Below are 15419 nucleotides of genomic sequence, written 5' to 3'. Positions count from 1 at the left end.
TACACTGAATATACACTTATTCCTAGTACTTAGCCCTTACAAATCCCTGAAGAACCACAGTCTACTACAAAAAGAAGCCTCTCTGACCAAACGCAAAGGAAGTCTTAAAAAGCAAGACCATAAAAAGCAAATAAACTATAACAATAACAACAGCTACCACCACCACCACCACCACCACTACCACCACCACCACCACCGGGAGTGACGTATAGAGCAGGAGATTAAGAAAGAGAAGTGCCATGGAGTAACTCAGCTAAATTTCAATCAGAAGATAAAGATGGTGACAGATAGAGCATAGAAGCCAGTAAGATGGCTGCAACTTAAATACAGCTATACTTTCTCCATTTAAAGAATAAAAGAAGTAGGCTGGTGAAATGGTTCAGCAGCTAAAAGTATGGACTGCCTTTGCAGAGGACCCAGGGCTGGTCCCTAGCACCCTGATCGGGCAGCTCACAAACACCCGTAACTCCAACTGTGGAGTGTCTGGTGCCCCAGCCACAGCACATACATAATTACATAGTTAGAAATAACGAAGACAGATCATAAAAAGGATAAAAGAAGTGAGATAATTTGATTAATATGTACCACTGTATGAGTCATACATCTATGGATGTAAATCTGTTCCCTCATACAGTCTCTGTGTGCTTGTCATAGTGTGAGAGTGCAAGTGTCATTAAAACAAAGATTAGACATTTAAATTATCACCTAAAAGCCAAACATTTCATCTGGTTCTTAACCAAAGAAGCAGCCATTTGTTCAACACCATATTATGTTTTATGCATCATTCATATGTACAGTTTAACACAGGAACCCACACTTCATAGAAAGTTTAAGAATTTTAAAACGTAGGGGTTGGGGATTTAGCTCAGTGGTAGAGCACTTGCCTAGTAAGCGCAAGGCCCTGGGTTCAGTCCCCAGCTCCGAAAAAAAGAAAAGAAAAAAAAAAAGAATTTTAAAACATAACTTTAACTACATACAGTTTTTGCTTGGTGTTTAGATCCCAGCTTGTTACCCTCGCATCACCTAAGGAGGTTGTGACTGTAATATATGTGATACGAAAAGGAAGGCAGGCCGGGCATGGCACAAGCCTATGATCCCAGCACTCAGGAGGCAGAGGCAGGCAGATCTCTGAGTTCGAGGCCAGCCTAGTCTGCAGAGTGAGTTCCAAGACAGCTGGGGCTACACAGAGAAACCCTGTCTCAAACAAAGAAAGAAAAGAAATCAGAGAGAAGACAATAAACATGTCAAAGGGGAAGATGAGGAGAAGGTGTATGGCTCCTGGCATGGATTCCAGTAAGCATTCCTGTTGTGCTGTTTGAGAAATTTGTGTATAGTTGGGAGATTTAGATGCTAGGAAGGAGTTAGATGGCTCAGCAGGTAACAGCATTTGCCATAAAACATGACAAACTGAATTTCATCTTCAAGACCCTCATTTTGGAAAGAGAAAACTTCTCTAACTTCACATACACAGTGTGGCATATAAAGACAATGGCTTTAGTATTCTTAATATGGACAGCTTAATACATCTTTCTGATAAAGTAATACAGGGTTTTGTTTTAAGGAATTCATGTAAGTGAAAGCTACTTCCCATTGTCTGTGAGCAACAAAGGTACTTTTTCTTTTTTCCTGATTACAGCTTTAGAACTGGCAAAAACATCAGGAAAAATTGATCCACTTGCCTCAAACGATCCTAAAATCACGAAAAACATTGCTCGAAAAAGCAAAGGTAAGACCATCAGGTGATCTGCATGTGCTGCCTTCTGTTGTTTTAAATCTAAGTGAATTTTCATGTTTTCTTCTTTTCTATTAAAATCCCACATACATACATACATACATGCATATATATATGCATATATATGTATATATATATCAAAAAAAAAGTCATCTATGCCATCCTGTATTATGAGAATTGATGAGGACACCTAAAACAGTCATCAAGTCCTGCAGTCGTTTGTCTGAGTTAGCCAATTTCTCATGCAGGGTTTGGAAGTTGAATGGCTTGATGCAAATTTCAGAGCATCTGTTTTTGAATTATCCATTCCAAATAAGAGAAAGAGTGTACTTTCTGATCCAAATGAAAAAGGCTTGGGTTTTTGTTTCCCTGTTAAAATGCTACAGAAATGCAAGAATTCTGCAAAATGCTGTCACTAGGAGTAGCCATAAAATTCTTAGTGATCATTTAGCCTGTAGTTAAATGGGAACTAGTACAATATGGTGGCATATGTGTAAAAAGTGCAGCTTTGCTGTCAACAAAAACTATGTCATGACCTAAGATGAAATCCCTATAGTAAATGTGACCATTATTCCATTTAGGGCATTCTTCAGAGAAAGCTCCGCTGGAGGTAAGTAATTGATAAAACAAGCAAGTCTTCATTTCAGTGTTAGGGTTTATGGGCATTTGCTGGTTATATACCTGTAATCTGAGGTTCAGAAGGGTCCGATGACTTACAGAGTACCTCACTCGGAATAAAACTGGAAGATGAACCCAGGTTTCCCCTTATGTAACGGTGTCTGTTCTTCCTGCTCTTCCACAACTATCCTGGGTATTTTTAACTTAGAAGACCTGGCCTAGGAATTTGATGAGTTCAGTATTGTATTTTAATGTTCACTTCTTGGAGTATTTTGTTCATTAAACCTATTTTATATTTTATAATGTTATTTTTTTTTCTTTTTTCTTTTTTTTGGAGCTGGGGACCAAACCCAGGGCCTTGCGCTTGCTAGGCAAGCGCTCTACCACTGAGCTAAATCCCCAACCCCAATGTTATATTTTTTATATTTGAAGTCTGTATTGGTTTAGTTAGGTTCTTTCCAGGGCAGCTGAAAGTAATCCACAGTTTCAGTCTCCTCTGTGGCTCAGTGATTTTGATTCGTCACTATGTCTTGTCAGGTGATGCTGAGGCGTGGGTAAGTCTCAGTAGTGCTAGAAGAATCCACCATTTGAAATGTCAGTGGAGTATGTATCTACTGGTAATGACTTAAGAATTAGGCATACCTGGCTTAGGTAAAGGGACCCTTTCTGTAAGGAGTGAATAGAGATATCCAATACCAAGGTTGTGTCCTGGAAGCCCTGTTTAAGCAAATGATTAGACAGGTCAGCCATTGACATGTCTCCTCGGTGTTGTTGTATTAAATCATTATAAAAGAAAAAACTGGGGCAGTGCGATGGTGCAGTAGAAATTATTAATTATTAATGAGTCCTGGCCCAGGCCTTCTACCCCGTTATTGAGTTTCCAGATGAAAAGCACACCCACAGCCTTTCTTTATATTTACAATATGCTTTAAGCAGCACAAGAGCTGGACAGCTGCCTAGCCTCCATGCTGTTAGAGTCTACTTTCCTATCGATAACCCCGAGTTATTACTTACTATTCACTATGGTCCATCTCTTAAACTCCAATTGGGCAGCCCTAGGACCATGGTATCGACCCTTATCCTATGCTGGCCTTTCCTTCTTCCTGCACATTCTTCTGCTTCTCCTCCCACCCCAAGCCTGGGAAACCCCAACCCTACCTATGTTTCTTTTGCCTAGCTATTGGCTGTTGGCATCTTTATTTACCAATCAGAAATAATTTGGGGCAGGGTCACAGGGGTTGTGTGCAGACTCCAGGTCTTGGGAGGTCCGCATTTAGTATTACTGACCAAGCCCACTCAGTCATTCAAGAGTGTCGAGGGAGGGAGTGAGGATTAAAGAAAAAAAAGACAATTAGACAACTTTATAGTAGGACTTCAGGAAATGCTAAAGTGGGTTTAATTTCTCCCAGTCTGCTTTTCTGGGTACAAGCAAAGAATAGGGTCGGTTCTAAAGCATAAACACATTAGTCAAAGAACGAACAAGGCATAAACAAAAGTCCCATGGTCACTGTGTCTAGGGACCTATCAAGATGATCTAGATACAAAGAGCGCATTCCTCAGCTGTACTGTCTTGAGCTTACTTCCTTGCCCTAGCCAGTGGGACAATATCCTTGCCAATTTCTTTTTTTTTTTTTTTTTATGTTTTTAAAGATTTACTTATTATATATAAATATAATAGCTGTCTTCATGCACACCAGAAGAGGGCATCGGATCCCATTACAGATGGTTGTGAGCCACCATGTGGTTGCTGGAATTTGAACTCAGGACCTCTGGAAGAGCAGTCAGTGCTCTTAACCACTGAGCCATCTTGCCAATTTCTTAGAAGCAGCACCAAAAGCTCTCCACACATTGCAATAGAAAGTAAAAGATAAAGCCTCAACAAGATGGCTCAGTAGGTAAAGGTACCTTGTGCAAAGCTGATTGATGACTTGAGTTCTGTGGTGGGAGAGCATGGGAAAGGAGTGGTAGAGGAACTTTTCAGGGCAGGTGAGATTTCGGTGGAAGAGGGGGCTATGGGGGAAGAGGTTATGGAGCTCCATGTGGAGGAGAAGGTAGTGGTTGATATCGACGATTACAAACTGCAGACATTAGAGAGCACTGCTTCTTACTAGGTACAATAGATAGTGCTCTGAGGAGCGTACTTGAACATCACTCTGAGGTGTAGATCATGTGAGTGTCTCTGAGAATGGCTGTTTTATATTACCTGGGGATCTTGCATATTCCTGTGGTGTGTTCATGTTCTCTCTCTCTCTCTCTGATATAATTGCTCTGATCACATTTTTATTAGGTTTCTGTTAAGGGATTAGAGGTAGGCAGGGGTTAGCAACCCGTTTGTCTTTTTTTTTTTTTTTTCTCTTTTCTTTTCTTTTTTTCGGAGCTGGGGACCGAATCCAGGGCCTTGTGCTTGCTAGGCAAACGCTCTACCACTGAGCTAAATCCCCAACCCCGCAACCCGTTTGTCTTATGGGAATCTTTTGTCTTCATGAAAGGATGCTTTGCTTATCTCAGTAAACTAGAAAACTTGACTTTTGCAGATACGTCCTGTAACTAACTCTGTAGACCAAAACCTCACCTGGCCTTGAACTCCGAGATTCATCTGCCTCTGCCTCCTGAGTGCTGGGATTAGAGGTGCACCATCATACCTGGCTCTCAGTTCTCAGTCTTAAAATAACTTTATTAGAATGTATCTGCACTTAAGACAATGAAACAGTTGAAATCACTTAACTGCTTTTACTGAAGATGCAAATTCGATTCCCAGCACCCAAGAGGTGGATCAAAATTACCTTGTAACTCCAGTTCCATGTTATCTGTTAGATGCCTTTTTCTGTCTTCTTCAGACTCCTGCACACATGTGGTGCATATGCATACACCCAGGCAAACATACAGATAAAATGAATGGTTTGAAAAGATGTGGAGGAGAAGGAGTGCCTGGTATTATTAGAATCTTAAAGGTGTCCTGTGTTGGGTGCCATTCACACGTTATTATGGAAGTTGGAGTCTCCTTTTTGGTTCTTAATCTTATTAATAAGAGAATTTAAGGGGCTAGAAAGTTGGCTTAGCAGTTAAGAAATTTAATGCTTTTTCTTTTCTTTTTTTTTAATAAAGATTTATTTATTTTATTTATATGAATAAGTTGTCAGTGCTCTTAACTGCTGAGCCATCTCTCCAGCCCTTAATGTTTTTTCAAAGTACTCATGTACTTTGAAAGTACTTAATGCTTTTTCAAAGTACTTATGAATGTACTCAGAGGGGAGTGCAAGAGCAGTTTTATTAGCGTTTATAAGAAAAACAACAAGAGAGTTGAATATGTTCAATATTCAAGAGCTCTGGGTGCTCTTCCAGAGGATCTGGTTTCAATTGCTAGCACCCACACATCAGCTCAACCATTTGTACCTTCATTTACAGACCAGCAGGCATCTACATCATACACAGGCATTTACCCAACAAAACACCCATACACACTAAAAAAAAAAATCCTTTTCTAGAAAAAACAGCAAGGGCTGGTGAGATGGTTCAGTGGGTAAAGGCACTTGCTGCCAAGTCTGATGATCTGAGTTCAATCCCTGGGACCCACATGGTACAAGAGAATTGATCTTGCAAGGTGCTCTTTGATCCCCATATGTACAAATGTGTTCACATACACACACTCTAAATAAATAAATGTGATAATTTTTTAAAAGTTTTTTTATTTATTATATATAAGTACACTGTTGTTGTCTTCAGACACACCAGAAGAGGGCATCAGATCCCATTACAGATGGTTGTGAGCCACCATGTGGTTGCTGGGATTTGAACTCAGGACCTCTGGGAGAGCAGTTTGTGATCTTAACCACTGAGCCATCTTTCCAGCCCCCAATAATTTTTTTTTCCCAATAATTTTTTAAGGAAAGGAAAAGCCAGGCAACTTGAAAATCTTGGCAGCTCTTGGCAAAGAGAAAAGTCAGGTAAAGAGGAAAAGAGCTTTGCTCTTTGAGTTAGATAAAAGGTTAGGTCACTTTTTAATCTTCTGGATTATTACTCTTAGGCCAGGCTCAAGTCTAGAAAAGCATCAGACTATTCTTTGCAAGTTCTGTGTGTCAAACATGATGGACAGTTACCCATTTATAGGACCAAAAAAAAAAAAAAAAAAAAAAAAGATAGTCAAAAATCTATAGGACAAAAACGTAGATTGTTCTAAGTCTTTTGGGTTTTCCCTTATGTGTTTTTTGAGACATGGTTTGTGCTGGCTGTCCTGGAACTCACTGTGTAGGGCCTGTGAACAGCATAAGCAAGGCAGTTACAGAAGAGTTAATGCAGTTACTGAAGAGTTAATGTGGCTGGTAGGTCCTGAAGGTTAGAGTCCATGATGATAGAGCCAAGGCAGCAGGCAGCAGGCATGGCTGCTGGAGCAGAAGCAGAGGGCTCACATTTTGAACCACAAGCAGAAAGCAGAGAATTTGAGTCTTTAAACTCTCAGACCTTCCCAGAGTGGCACTCGTCCTCCAGCAAGGACACGCCTCCTGAATCTACCTAAATGGTGCCACCAGCTGGGATCACATAGTCAAATGCACAAGATGGTGGGGAACAACTCACTCAAACCACCAAGTTGATCAGTGCTACATCTCTAACTCTGTGATAGGCAAGCAGTGACAGCACTCAGGGCGAATTCCTATTTAAGAGGGCTGCCTGTAATCAGGGGAGCTTTGTAATTTACCACATGTAACTTGAATGCAAGTCCCTGTAATCTAGAGAATGCAGAACACAGAAAAGAAAATATTAAACCACTTAAGAGAACTTGAAAAGTGTCTTAGGGGACTGGAGAGATGGCTCAGAGGTTAAGAGCACTGTCTGCTCTTCCAGAGGTCCTGAGTTCAATTCCCAGCAACCACATGGTGGCTCACAACCATCTGTAATCAGGTCTGGTGCCCTCTTCTGGCCTGCAGGCATACATGCAGGCAGAAAGCTATATGATGTATACATACATACATACATACATACATACATGTTTAAAAAGAAAAGAAAAGTGTCTTAGTCACTGTTCTATTACTGTGGACAGACGCCGTGGCCAAGGCACAACTCTTATAAAGAAAGCGTTTTACTCGGGGCGTCCTTACTGTTTCAGAGGCTTAGTCCATTATCATAGCATGGAGCATGGCAGCAGGCAGGAGTGAAACTAAAGAAGTAGCTGAGCGCTACATCCTGATCTGCAAGCAGAGAGGAGAGAGGGGGACTGGGCTTGGCATGAGCTTTTGAAACCTCAAAGCCCACTTCCTCCAAAAAGTCCACACCTCCTAGTCCTGTCAGAGAGTTCCACTCACTGGTGACTAAGCATTCAAATATATGAACCTATGGGCCATTCAGACCACCATAAAAAGAGATCATATGAGAACTGATTCGTTTATTTATTTGCCTGTTTTACCTCAGCAGTGGAAAGTGAGTGCAAAGCTAGGGTCCCCATAAGGTAACAGCAGAAGCAAGTGCAGACAAAGGATGGGACAAGGAATCCGAAGGTGCTAGGGGAGCACGTTAGACAGCGAAGGCAGGCCTAGTGTCCTTGGGCAGAGAGGAGGTATTGAGACCCTCCAGAACCAGCCTCTGCAGTCTCCAGTCCCCTGTGGCTTCCTGACAATGGTAGCCTGTCCAGCCTGAGAACACATGCTTGTTTGTTTACTTCTGGGATTGTTACTATATTATTGGTTATTCATTTTACTTACTATGCTTTTTAAATTCTTAAACAGAACAATAACAAAAATGAATTTCCGTCAATACAACCTCATAATGTAAGAAAAAGATTAATAGGTATGTATTTTTATGTGAAGTTTTGTTGTTTACTTTTTTTTTGAAACAAGATCTCATGTAGCCCAGGCTAGCTTCGAATTCACTGTATAGACTTGGCTGGCCTTAAGCTCCTCATCATCCCACCTCTACTTCCAAAATGTTGAGATTACAGGCATGCCTGAAATAACAACCAGGTCGGACTTGGTGATAAAGCACGCAGGTTCTGTACATCAATTGTTTGGCCTGTCGTCCTGTGAGGGTCACTTACTGGTGCTTCTGTCTTCAGCTTCATTTGGGGATTAGTGTAATGTTGGACCCTCTTAGAACTGCATTGAGGACTAACTGAGGTAAGGGACGTCAGCCAAAGCTTAGTCAGTGTTAGTGCGGCCGTTGATATAGCAGTTCCCACTGTCCCTCCGGCTGCTTCTCGTTAGAGAAGGGATGCTCATGTTCCCAGACTGTAGGGCTGCATCTGTCCCTACAAAGCAGCATGTCGCTTTTCCCCCTTTTTATGTGCATATGTGTTGATGTGCCAATTCTGCGCAATAGGGAATCCTCCTGTTACTCAAAGTGACACACACTGACTTGGTTAACGCTATTTCACCCACATTCCGGGAGTTCAGCGTAGCCCAGTATTTATTTTGTTGAACATAAGCCAGTGCTGGCTTTATTTGGGACGTATAAAGTGGGCTCCTGTCTCTGGGAGGGTTGTGGGGGTGAGGTCGTCCTGTCAAGGCATTCTTTGTGAGTCAGCTATGGGATGCAGCCCTGTGTGCCGTAGGCCTTTCTGCACCGACGCAGACAGGCGATGCACAGGCACAGGTGTCATGGCTGACACAGCAGCTCAGCAGTGTCACTCAGGGCCGTGCTTCTTTCAAGCTTTACATCGCCACCAGCATTTTTCATCGTAAGGATTGAGTCTTCATAATCAGAATGGTCTCTGTTGCATAGGCAGGTGATTTCCTGTCCCATGGGAAGAAAACCCAGAAGCTTTCAGTAATTCACAAGTCTTGGTGACCAGAGTGTGACATGACCAACATGGTTTCAAGGGTGGGAATGAAAGCAAGAATTTGGCAGAAGGAAGAGATGATTATCACAGTTTTTTACTATATAGTGTGACACATTACCACACTGTCCAAAGAAGGGAGTTCCATTAGCAAAGAAAAGGGCAGAGAATATTAAGTATAATTGATATTTTATTACTGATGTTCTTGTCAGTTGTTTTAGTAGATACAGTTCAGGGGAGAGCGCCCGCCAGACAAAGCACTTCCTTTACATGCATTTGAATAAGAATTTTAATTCCCAGGGCCCATAAAAAAAAAAAAATGGGTGGATGTGTGACCTATCTGTCATACCAGTATGCTTGGTGGACAAGTTCCAGGCTCAGCAGGAAACCCTGCCCCAGGATGTACCGTGGGAAGTGATGAAAACACCTAAATCAGCCGAGAACCTGGATCTGTACGTGCATAGGAGGGCAACTATATGACACATGCCAGCCCACACATCCACACAGGAGCATTAAGACACACATAATCCATGCCAATATAATTTCCCAGTATGTCAGTCAGGTCTGCCAATGCCTTAGAAAATGCACATAGTTAGCTGTGAAATCATAAGGAAGCAGCGACAGTCGTAATTAAATCCTCTTACCTTAGAGCCCACATTCTGGATTTCCCCATATAACTTTGCTTACAGCCTGTCAAATTTTCCCAACTGCTTTTATCCTGCTACAGCATCAAGGTCTCATTGTGACAGTGAAAGTGAATATTCTGCTTCCAGCTCAGAAGATGATGAAGAGGTTGCAAAAGACGATGAAGAAGACACTAATGTGGTCAGGTGCTCGAAAAAGAGTCAAGGTCAGAATAGACTACTTCCAGCTCCTGTTTCCAAAGAGATACTGCCCAAGAAAAGGAAGAGAGACAAAGCAGTGAGTGCAGCGGAGCCTTGGCCTTAAAGGAGAGTTGTGTGCAGTCCCCTTGTGGACGGCTGCCTGACTCAGTCTCTTGCTTTACACGTGATTCCCACACACCCGTGTTTCTGCCCTTGAACTGTCCTTTCCTTTTGGGTGCATATTCATGGTCAATGCTGTGCTGTGTAGAGGGTCTCATTATGTGGCCCTGGCTGTCCTGGCACTCACTCTGTAGACCAGGCTGGCCTTGAACTCACAGAGATCCTCCTGCCTCTGTTAATAACTTTATGAGAGTTATTAACATTTATTGGTAGAATTAAATCATCTTTGGTCCTTGAAAAGTATACTATTTCTTTTAAAATACTGTCATTAAGGTATTTAAGTTAGGCATGTTGACACACACATGTATTTTCCAGCTGTCTGGGAAGCTAAGGCAGGAGAATTTCTTGAGCCCAATGTTAACTAATATTAATACATAGATTTTATGTAGTACAAATATCTGAAATTACTTAGACCTCACTTTTCTTTGTTCATTTCAGGGTGACTTGGTAGAAGAATATTTTGAAGCCCACAGTAGTTCAAAAGTCTTAACGTCTGATAGAACGCTGCAGAAGCTGAGGAGAGCGAGAGTGGACCAGGTGTGCTGCGAGGGTGTGGCCAGCATTCTGTTTATTGTAACCTGAAAATACAGCAGTAGCACATTTGGAGAGAAGTGAGCAGGAGCGGAATTATTTCCCTGATAAAGTAGAACACATGCTAATATGCTATCATCATTAAATGATTGCTGCGTGAATTATAGATAATACACTGATTAGAATTCTGTTTGACATAATTATCCTTTTTCTTTCATTTCTTTTTAGATTTAGATTTAGATTAAGGATTTAGAATAACTATCAAGGTCATAACGTTCTGATAACCATGAACTGCTGCTCTGTTCCTCGCTGTAATCCTATATTGACCTTTACATAGCAAAACCTGCAGCCCAACTGCTCACTTACTGGCTTTGCAAAAGCTGTCGAGGATATCTCCCTTGCTTTTTTGGAAAAGTTGTATGGCGAAGTAAAGTAGCAAGGGTGACCGTGCTGGATTTTCCCATGACCTCATTTGACAAAAAGTCTACTATGTCTGTCTCTGTTGGAATTTTGACTGACAGACACCTCTAACATAGGACACAACTGCTGAGTGGTGATGTCTTTCAAAGTTCAAGACCCAGTACCCTCTCCTAGCTTCCATGGGCGACTTACTTGCATATACCTCCCTCTACAATTAAAGAAAAAACAAAATTCTAAAAGGCCAGTTGGGTTTATAATTTGAAGGCAAGAAGAGAGTGTTATTAGCTGACATGACAGCTCAACAGTAAACCTGCTTACTGTACAAGGCGTGCCTCAGTTTCCAGCACCTACTCAGCTGTCTCACAACCACCTCTGGGCGCCATGAACACATTGGGTGCATAAACATATATACATATACATAAAAAAACCCATTAAAATAAAAAAGATTGAGAGTGTTTGAGGAAGATGCCCAACTTCTGGATTCCACATACTTGGGAAACATATCCCACTGTTAACAAACACATGAACACACACATGGACACACACACCTGATATAAATAAATAAATAAATAAATAAATAAGGAAGGAAGGAAGGAAGGAAGGAAGGAAAGAAGAAAAGGTTTTCCAAGAAAGCACTGGCACTAATAGTCTACTGTTTATCTTTTATAAGCCACATGAGAGAAACCTAAGTGTATCCAAGGGCAAAATGAGCCCTCAGAGCCTGATGATGATAGGGAAGGAGGGGTTACAGACGTAGCATGACCGTTTGCTTCTGCTGCTGTGGGTTAGTGGGAGGTTAGCAGGTCTAGACTATGCCCGTGTCTGCATGACTTGTTGGACCAGTCAGGTGGCTGAGGCATATTCGTATGATGATGGTAGAGACTTAAGGAGGAAAGCAGATAGCCTCTACAGCCTTGGGTAAACACTGGCAATCTTGTGCCTTGTTCTAGTGGCGGACCAGATGACGTGGCTGAACATAAGTCAGGAGTCAGGAAGCTATAATCCACTCAGAAGGGAAGGGCAGCAAATCAGAGGGTATGGACAGTGCAGTATGGTTCGCCTGAAAATTGACGACTCAGGTACAAGTGTGTAGATGAAAACAACAGCGCCAAGCTCATGCTCGGGTAAACATCCTCAGCCTAGTATAAGTGACTGAGGATGATGGTGGTGCCTTCTGTGCTCTGCTCTGACGTCCAAAGACATGAGCGCTTAAGATGAGTCTTATTTCTCCTAACTGTGAGTAAAGCTGTAGGAGCTGATATCCGGATTTTGATTGTAACCCTCAGTGTTGAAAGTGTGTGAGTCAGCAAGGTGGCCCAGCAGGTAAGGACACTGAGCACGAAGTCTGCCGCCACCTTCAGTTCTCAAGCTGCTCTGTGATATCCATACATGTGTATGTGGCCCATGTGTGCTGGTGCGTACAAGTGAAACAATGTGTTTGTTAAACCACAACAAGGCAGCACTAGAGTAAAGATGCGAATGGCTTTCTCTGGGATCTTCAGATTATAGTTGATTCCCCAGACTGAAATTTGGGAGTGTTTTCTATTACTACTGTCTTTACAGATTTTTACCTTACAGTGCAGTTTGTATCACTGTGACTAATAACCGGGACAGCAGCCTAAGAGGGGGAGGACTTAACTAGCTCCCAGTGGTAGTTGTAGATCCTTGTATTGTATACCCATCCCACAGCACCACAACACAACGCCAAAGACACAGCACTTGTGAAAGGTGGCTTTTGAAAGGGAGCAAATACAGGTTTATTATTGACGGTAAATTATAAAGGAACCTTAATGTTTTCTGAAAATTAATATTGAATCACTCTTTTTAAAGTTTTTCAAATCTACAGACTTGGTTTTCTTTGAATGTTGTTGTTTATAATGTTGATACTATTATGCAGACTTTAGCTCAGAGCTCACACTTGCTAGAAAGCACTCCAGCAGTGAGCTGCAGCCCCAGACTCCTAGGCTTGGAGACGTATTACTATTTTTTAAAGATAGCTTGTAATTAAACAAGTATTTAAGCCATCTATGACTTTTTTTTTAACATTCAATTGGTACCTGATTTAAGTCATTAACATTCAATGTTCGTACCTGATTTAAGTCATTATTTTCACTAAGAACTTCTGTCTCTCTTTTCTTTAAAGAAAACTCTGCGTAACTTACTGAGCAAATTTGTGCCTTCCTTTTCTACTGAAATTGGACAGTTGAATCAACAGCATGAGAGATTGTTTGATAAGTGGATACTACAGTTACGGTAAATTATTGGGACCCTGCACAGGGAGCAGTAAGTGTGTCTGTGTTAGAGCATGATTTGCCCGCTGTGATGGCAAATCCCAGCTCTTGGGGAGCAGAAGCAGGTGACCTCTGTGAGTTCAAGGCCAGCCTGGTCTTGATAGTGAGTTCCAGGACAGCCTGCACTACATAGAGAGACCCTGTCTCAAAACCCAAAACCAGTGCCAGGATGGTGGTGGCACATGCCTTTAATTCCAGTCCTCGGGAGGCAGAGGCAGATGGATCTCTGAATTTGAGGTCTCAAAAAAAACCCAAAAAACAAAAAGACAACCTTAACCAAACAAAAAACATAGTTACTGTATTTGATTTCAGGTTGGGGTATAGCTCAGTGGTAGAGCATTTGTACAGCATATTTGAGGGCTTAGGTCTCCTTTTGTCATTTATTTTTTTCATCTATTAGTGTATGTATGAGTGTGAACATGTGTGTGCTGCAGTGCCTGTGGGAGGTTGTAGGTGGAGGTTCGTTCCAAGGATAACACCTAAGGTCAGGCATGTGTGCCCAGTGCCCTACCCACTCCACTCCACTGCACACCACTCCACACTCCCAGTCCCACTCACACTGTGGTGGTGGTGGTTTGCTTTTCTGTTGCTGTGATCAAACACTGTGACCAAAAGCAGCCAGGGCAGGGGAGAGTTTATCTCATCATGTTATAGTATGGTTGTAGATATAAAATGATGATTTCGGGGGACAAAGGCAGGAAGGAACTCAGGTGGTTTTGTTCCTCTTCCCTAGAAATACCGTAGTCTTTCTAGAAGGATGCGCTACTTCCTGTGGTAAAACCTTCCAGCCAACACTGTTACGCTCAGGTGTGCATTATGGTAATGGAGTACAATTAACAGTGTACTGTGACTCACTGTTGCACGTTAGTCTGTCCATCTCATCTCTTCTGTAGCCTGTTTTAAATGCTGCAGGATGGGCCAGGGTTTGTCTTATCTTCAGGCCTGCAGAGAAAGCTGACAGACAGTTGGGACTGTGAGCTCTGAGATAGGAAGGGTGAACACAGCGGCTTAACCATGTAGGTGTAGCCGTGTAGCCCGTCCGGCCTGCACTTTTAATTTTATTCATTTATTTGTACACTCAGGAGGCAGAGTCTCACCAGGTAGCCCTGGCTAGCCTGGATTTGCTTCGTAAACTGTGCTGGCTCCAAGATTACAGCAGTCCTGTGTTGTGTCTGCCTGCCGAGTGCTGGGATTAGGGGTGTGTGCCACATATCTGGCCTTTGTTTTTACCCGTTATCCTTTGATGCTTTCTTTTCTGCAATCCTTATGAACTTCAAAGAAACTGGCTGGTAAAAAAGCTGGCAGACAGGAGTCTTAAGGTTTAATTTTACGGTCGTTGTCTTCCTTACAGCCTTGGGTTCAACATTGTGCTTTATGGTTTGGGGTCTAAGAGAGATTTACTAGAAAAGTTTCGAACTACCATGCTTCAAGATTCCATTCATGTTGTCATCAACGGCTTCTTTCCTGGCATCAGTGTAAAATCAGTAAGTTTACTATTAAAAGGAGTAACATGATGTCCCCTGCCACATCATGGCCCCGCAGTAGTGAGGGTGCAATTTCTGCTTTTGAACACTAAATATAAGGGATTTTGCTTTAGGCTTTATATCAGTTAGATCATGTGTTTGTATTCAGAGCAAATGGTCTTTAATGTTCATCCTTGAATTTCTCACTATGAACTGACATGGGGCAGGGGAAGTGGCTCGTTCTGTAAAGATCTCAGCTTAGTCTCCCAAACTCTTTCCTTTTTTAAAGAACTGTGCTTGTAACCCCAGGGCTAGGGAAATGGGAGAGGGGCTGATCTTCGGGCTCACCGGGCAGCCAGCCTACCCTACTGCTGAGCTCCATGCGGGTGTGAGACCCGGTCTGTCTCAGGATAAATGAATACGCTGGGAGGGTCTGAGTGGTCAGGAGCGCCTGCTGTTCTTGCACAAGCTCCAGGTTCTACTTCTAGAACCCACATGGCAGCCACATGGCAGTCCAGTCCAGTCCCAAAAGATCTGATCCTCCCTTCTGGCCTTCTAGGGCACTGCATGAACATGTTGCCCATACATACATGCAGG

The 15419-nt window shown here is 42.3% G+C and overlaps 1 protein-coding gene across 7 annotated transcripts in view; it reads left to right on the top strand.

The window, feature by feature from the left end:
* Orc2 (origin recognition complex, subunit 2) overlaps positions 1–15419 on the top strand; it is a 36452-nt gene that overhangs the window by 12670 nt on the left and 8363 nt on the right. For 5 of the 7 annotated variants that reach the window (XM_006244956.5, XM_039083303.2, XM_039083305.2 and 2 more), the window contains 7 exons: positions 1637–1726; positions 2314–2342; positions 8068–8128; positions 9841–10034; positions 10556–10654; positions 13212–13321; positions 14711–14843. In XM_006244956.5, coding sequence (XP_006245018.1) covers positions 1637–1726; positions 2314–2342; positions 8068–8128; positions 9841–10034; positions 10556–10654; positions 13212–13321; positions 14711–14843 — 716 coding nt within the window. The remainder of the gene's footprint in view (positions 1–1636; positions 1727–2313; positions 2343–8067; positions 8129–9840; positions 10035–10555; positions 10655–13211; positions 13322–14710; positions 14844–15419) is intronic. The other 2 variants (XM_017596360.3, XM_063266944.1) reach the window with 1 other exon arrangement.

The sequence above is a fragment of the Rattus norvegicus genome, chromosome 9 (assembly GCF_036323735.1).
Source record: "Rattus norvegicus strain BN/NHsdMcwi chromosome 9, GRCr8, whole genome shotgun sequence".
NCBI classification, from domain to species: domain Eukaryota; kingdom Metazoa; phylum Chordata; class Mammalia; order Rodentia; family Muridae; genus Rattus; species Rattus norvegicus.
The sequence above is the reverse complement of the archived record's forward strand: the minus strand, read 5'-3'. Positions and strand labels throughout refer to the sequence as shown.